The sequence below is a fragment of the Antrostomus carolinensis genome, unplaced genomic scaffold, assembly GCF_000700745.2.
Source record: "Antrostomus carolinensis isolate BGI_N321 unplaced genomic scaffold, ASM70074v2 scaffold26873, whole genome shotgun sequence".
NCBI classification, from domain to species: Eukaryota; Metazoa; Chordata; class Aves; order Caprimulgiformes; family Caprimulgidae; genus Antrostomus; species Antrostomus carolinensis.
In genome coordinates this window covers 21,612-27,568 of record NW_010303703.1, presented here as the reverse complement: position 1 = coordinate 27,568, position 5,957 = coordinate 21,612, and the positions used below count along the sequence as shown (strand labels likewise).

At 59.9% G+C, this 5,957-nt stretch overlaps 1 protein-coding gene across 1 annotated transcript in view; it reads right to left on the bottom strand.

Annotated features, from left to right (window-relative positions):
* Positions 1-5,957, bottom strand: part of LOC104522035 (low-density lipoprotein receptor-related protein 1-like) — a gene marked incomplete at both ends in the record, with an annotated part of 28,435 nt that overhangs the window by 1,133 nt on the left and 21,345 nt on the right. Inside the window, 10 exon segments of the mRNA XM_029084071.1 lie at positions 103-222; positions 499-631; positions 1,177-1,283; positions 3,122-3,238; positions 3,509-3,634; positions 4,000-4,122; positions 4,640-4,717; positions 4,720-4,746; positions 4,855-4,971; positions 5,407-5,500. Coding sequence (XP_028939904.1) covers positions 103-222; positions 499-631; positions 1,177-1,283; positions 3,122-3,238; positions 3,509-3,634; positions 4,000-4,122; positions 4,640-4,717; positions 4,720-4,746; positions 4,855-4,971; positions 5,407-5,500 — 1,042 coding nt within the window.

Below are 5,957 nucleotides of genomic sequence, written 5' to 3'. Positions count from 1 at the left end.
CCCCCCCCCCCAGGTACCCGCAGTGGTGCCCAAGCTCTGGGACTGTCACCCTGCGGGCAGACATGTGCCAGCAGCGGGGAGAGGCAACGTGGTGTCACTCACAGCACTCCTCAGGGTTTTCATCCGAGTTGTCCCCGCAGTCATCCTCCCCATCACACTTCCAGGCCAGGGGCTTGCACAGCGTGTTGTTGCACTGGAACTCGTCCAGGGGACACGTGCGAACTGTGACAGCATGAGGGCAGGAGAAGACACGTCAGCCAGTGCTGCCTGGCTGCCAAAACACCCGTTTGGGGCCACAACTCCAATTTCCAGCATAGCTGGTGGCTCTCAGGGCTCGGATAAGCATCCGTGCACACACTGGGGCCAGGCAGCATGACACCAACACAGGCACAGGGGGGGACTCCCACCCACAGTGGGGACACAGGAGACATGAGGGCACGGGGTGGGGGGGAAGACAACCAAGCCCCGAGGGAGCCGAGCCAGGCAGCGCTGCGTTACCCCCGGTGCCGCAGTTCTCCTCGTCGGTCCCATCCATGCAGTCCGCATCGGCGTCGCAGCGCCAGCGCATGGGGATGCAGTGCCCGTTCTTGCACTGGAACTGGTCGAACTCGCAGCGTGGTGTGCAGTCTTTCTGCAGGGGGAAGGGACAGTGGTCAACAGGGACAGCCCCAGTTGTGGCAACCTCCCCACACCCTGTGACTGTACCCAGGATCAGGCTCTCAGCCCCACCTTGGTGGTAGAGGATGGAGTGGGATAGAATCATGGAATGGTTTGGGTTGGAAGGGACCTTAAAGCTCATCCAGTCCCAACCCCCCTGCCATCAGCAGGGACACCTTCCACTAGACCAGGTTGCTCAAAGCCTTATCCAAGCTGGCTTTGAAAACTTCCAGGGAAGGGGCATCCACAACTTCCCTGGGCAACCTGTTCCAGTGTCTGACCACCCTCACAGGGAAGAACTTCTTCCTAATATCTCATCTAAACCTCCCCTCTTTCAGCTTAAACCCATTTCCCCTTGTTTTGTCACTAACTGCCCTTAGGAAAAGTCCCTCCCCAGCTTTCTTGTAGGCCCCGTACATGGGCAGGGGCTTGGATGGGCATGGGCATGGATGTATCCTCAGCTCCCTACATGGGCAGGGGGAAGGTACTGGCAGGGAGCCCCTGCCCCTGGTACTGTACCTCGTCAGAACCATCCGCGCAGTCATGGTCCCCGTCGCATTTCCACCTGCCGGCGATGCAGCGGCCGTTGGCACATGAGAACTCGCTCTCCGAGCAGGGCCGGGGTGCTGGGGACAGAGAACACAGAGCATCCCCCTGAGCATGGGCTGTGGCCAGGGCTGCCAGGGCAAGTCATCTCCCTGGTCAACAGCCTGGCACAGGCTGACAGAGACACACATCCAGTGGCACTGGGGACAAGGTGGGGTACAAGGAGAGCCAAGGGAACTGCCAGAGAGGGGCACGGCTGTTGCCACCTCCCAGCCCCCTTCCCATCCCACACCAGGGCTCCCAGCTCCCTGTGGGGTAATGGGGTTTTCAGGGGGAACTATGGTCACACAGAGTCACTTCTGGCAGCTTCCTGAGTCCCTCAGGTCGTTCTCAACCAAAGACAGCAGGAGCTCCCCAGCTCCTCACGGCCCACATCTGCTGTCCCACTGGCAGGAGGGAAGGCAGCGGCAGTCTGGCCAGGTCCAGGAGAGCCCATACACCCACACGGGGACAGACTCCTCTGCAGCTCACCACACCCACTGGGCCAGCACTGGCATGAGGATGGCCCGTGGTGTGGCCTCCTGCCCAAGATGGCTCTTGGGACCCTTCCCCTCCCCGTTGCCCCCGGGTACAGGACGCATCAGGGCAGGCAGCCCCTCCGGCCGCGGTGCAGAAGCCAACAGGACCGTAGGGGAGGAGCAGGGCAGGGGGTGTCTGGCTGGAGCAGGAAGGGTCAAGGTGGGCACAGACTTTGGAGCAAAGTATGAGCCATGCACGGGCCCCGGCAGTGGAGGCAGCAGGGTCGGACCCTCCCTGACTGTGGCTCCAGTGTGGAGGGAGATGCTGATGCTCAATAAATCCATCTAAGTTGTCCAGTCCCGACCCCTCCTCCCTCACCTAGAATTTATTGTCTTCATTTATTTTAGAGAGACTGTACATGGAATTAAAAGATTTTGGCAGGAACCTACCTCTGAGCGCCCCATAACGACAGTGTGAAAATGGAGAAAAACGGAAGATGAAGTGAAATGGCACAAACTCAAAAACACGACGTGAAAATCAACAGAAAGGAAACAAAAAGCTGCACCCTAAAGATCTGCGGGGACACAGAGGGACCTGGGGTGGGTGCTGCATGGTGGGAAGAGGGTCTGGCTCTGCCCGGGACCCTGCAGCTGGCAGCAGACCCCGGTGTCATCCCACGGTCCCCTCCGGAGGGATGGGACCAGGCTCCTGCCCACAGCAGAGCCCTGAGAACTGTCTCGCCCACAGGGACAGTCACAGTCAGCAGGGCAGGCGCTGGCACAGCTCCACTAACAAGTGGGAACTCATTAAGGGGTAGCAACTTGATCATCTGCCATGGCTTCTGGGGACCAGCCACCTTCCCACACGCTGGTCTTGGGATGACCCAGGTTTGGGTGGTTCCAGCTCCCCACCTGAATGCTCAGTGTGTCCCCACCACTTTCCCAGGCCAAACCATTTTGAAAGGTGCTGCCCACCCAGCTGGGGCCAAAGTACAGGGTGATGTCCTAAAGCAAAGCTGCTCCACCACAAGTGGGACAAGGCACCCGTGAGCCCCGTGGGTGACACGGCCACACAGGGTCTGTGCGCTGGCTGCTGGGGAGGGCACTGGGGTCACCTCCTCCCTTTGACCTGTCCCATCTGGGGACTCTCCTCAGAACAGCCAGCAGCCAAGCCCTGGCTGCAGGACCAGGCTAGCCAGACCCCTGGAGTCAGGTGTGTCCTGCCTAAGGGGACAAGGCTGCTTCCTGACTTCCCCAGCCACCAGCCCCAGCCAGTCTGATGCTCCCCATCCTGTAGCTGGGAGAACGGGTAGGCAGAGATGCTGGGGGGACCTGAACCACTCCCCTCGCCACTGCACAGCCAGCTCCTGGGATAGCAAAGGCTCAAAGGCAGCACGTACTGCAGCTCTCCTCATCCGAGTTGTCCCCGCAGTCATTGTCATAGTCACACTGCCAGCGACCCGGCACGCAGCGGTTGTTCTTGCAGCGGAACTGGTAGGGCTCACAGGTGCGTTCATCTGGCAGGGATGAGACAGGGATGAGACAGGGACAGGCATCAGCATTGCCCCTGCACAAGGGGAGGGATGGGCACGCCAGCAAGCAGGGCGAGCAGGGCTGCTCTCTGCCAGCCTCCCTCCGACCCAGCATCACCCACATGGTTTGGACAAAGAGCTGCCAAAACCAGGGAGGTGGTGGGGACAGACAGCACCAGGGCAGCCCAACCCTCGGGGAAGGAAGGGGCACAAGATGCCCTCTGGGCTCATCTTCCAACCCCAGTCCCTGCTCACCGCATTCCTCCTTGGGCTCGTCGGACCCATCCCCACAGTCGTCCTCCCCGTCACACTTCCAGCGTGCTGGGATGCACCTGCCCGAGTCCTTGCACCGGAACTCGTCCACACCACACGTCATTTGTGCTGGTGGGAGAAACAAGATGACATGGATGTGGGGAGGGGAGATGGGGTTAGCACTGGCCAGCAATGTTTCTTTCTCCACGGGGCTGATGGACACCCTGTGCCAGCAGCTGGGAGCTGACTGCAGTACCCCTGCTTGGAGCAGGGTGGGCAAGATCCCTCCCTTTCAAGCAGTTCTCCAGGGACAAGTCAGAGAGAGGAGTATCTCAGTGGGACAGACCCAGGCAGAGCCACCACCACCACCACCCACTGTCCCGCAGGGACCTGCCATCCCGCAGGCAAAGAGACACAGAGGTGATGGGCTGCAGGGGAGCTCTTAGTTTCAGTCTGAGCAGATCTAACCCCCTCTCCCCGTGCAGGCTTCTTACTGCAGTTGGCAGGTTCATCTGAGCCATCCACACAGTCGTTGTCACGGTCACACACCCAGACACGGGGGATGCAGCGCTTGGTGATCGCACACTGGAACTGGTTGGGGGCACAAGTCACCTCCGCTGCAGGAGGGAGAAGCAGAGTCAGGAGGCAGTGGGGCAGGTGGGGTCTGCCAGCCACCACCCCACAAAAACTGCCCCACAGAGCAGAGAGATGTGCAGATGCTCTGGGCATCACAACAAGGGTCTGGCCATGCTTGGTGACCATGTGCAGGAGAGGACAGAGGAGCAGAGCCCTGTGCTGGCCCCAAAAGACTTGACGAGCTGCAGGGAGACAGGGCAGAAGCCACAAGATCCCTCAGCTGTGCTACAGGCTCTGTGCAAATCCACAGCAAATATTGAACTTGCCACTCTGAGGGATTTGAGGATTTCATTTCTCTAGGAAACAGAAGTGACTGTAGGGGCAGCAAGGTGATGGTGGACAGAGGCTCAGGGCAGAGGTAAGGAGAAAGCTCCATGCCCAGGGGCAAGACCACCCAGAAGCCAACCTGCAGAGAAGCCAATACCCAGAGACACAGACCCCAAAGCCCTTACTGTGCCCGCTCCCCATTCCTAAGGTGTTTAAGAGCTCCCCACTTACGACAGTCCTTCTCGTCCTCGCCGTCACCACAGTTGTCCTGACCATTGCAGCGGAAAATGCCGGGGATGCAGCGGTTGGGAACTGGCTGGGCAGACAGACGTGGATATCTGGGAGAGGAAACAGCATGGTCAGAAGCTGATGCTGCATCTCTGCTCTACCTGGATGCTGCAGCCCTGCTGGGGTTTGAGGATCATGAGGGGAAGTGGAGAACCTACCACAGTTGGCTTCATCTGAGTTGTCCTGGCAGTCATTGTCTCCATCACAGATGAAGGCTGGGTTGGTGCAGATCCCAGTGGAGCACTGGAACTGCCCCGGCCTGCATTTGAACTCAGCTGTGGGGTAAGACAGGGTGAGATGTTTGCTCTGGGGAACATTTTCCAGGCAAACCTGAACCTCCCACTTTCCCCTCTGGGATCCCCAGCAGGGACTGAGCAACCAGCACCCAGCCCTGGGCTCTAGCACAACGAAGGGACAGCTCTGCTCTGAGAGCAGCACTTGGCTCTTGTCCTCCACGGGGTGACAGCTCACGCAGGGACAGCATTATCCCACCGTGCTCAGCCCCGGTGACGGGGTGACATTCCCCTCCACTGGAGCTGAGCAGAGAGCAGCGGTGCTGTCCCCAAGCCAGAGGAGCAGCCAGGCTTTGGGGGACCAGCAGCACACACACAGATGGACAGCACACCCATGCTGTAGGGTTGGGAAGAGCTGGGCAGGGTGACCAGGGTGCTGGGACACCGTGGGCTGTGGTCAGCCCCCTCGGCACTCACGGCAGTCCTCCGGCTCGTCCGAGCGGTCCCCGCAGTCATCTTCAGTGTCACATTTCCACCAGAAAGGGATGCACTTGTCATTCTTGCAGACAAACTGCGATGGAGAGATGGGCTTGTGAGGGCAGCTCAGAATGGGGAGAAGGTTTTGTCCCCAGGGAACTCTGCCAAGGGCACTGATCTCCGTGCTGTCCCTTCCCAGGGACACTCTGTGACCTGACCTGGAGCAAAGCCTTATCCCTGAGCCCACCACACACAGCTTCTGGGGTTTGAGGGAGGGAGGGGACAGGCAGAAGGTCATTCCAGAGCCAGAGGGTCTCTGGCTCCCCTGGGCACCCCCAAACAACTGCAGTCTGTACGTGCTGGGAAGTGCCACAGGAGGGAAGTGTTGCCTGTGACTGGAGAAGGTGTGTGGCCCCCAGCAGCCACATGCAACAGCACAGGGGCACCAGCACAAGCAGAGGAACTGGGACATGGCAAAACCAGGGCAGGAGGGACACGCAGAGGAGCACAGGCACACGCTGGTCCCGTCCCACAGGCAGGGGCAGGCAGGG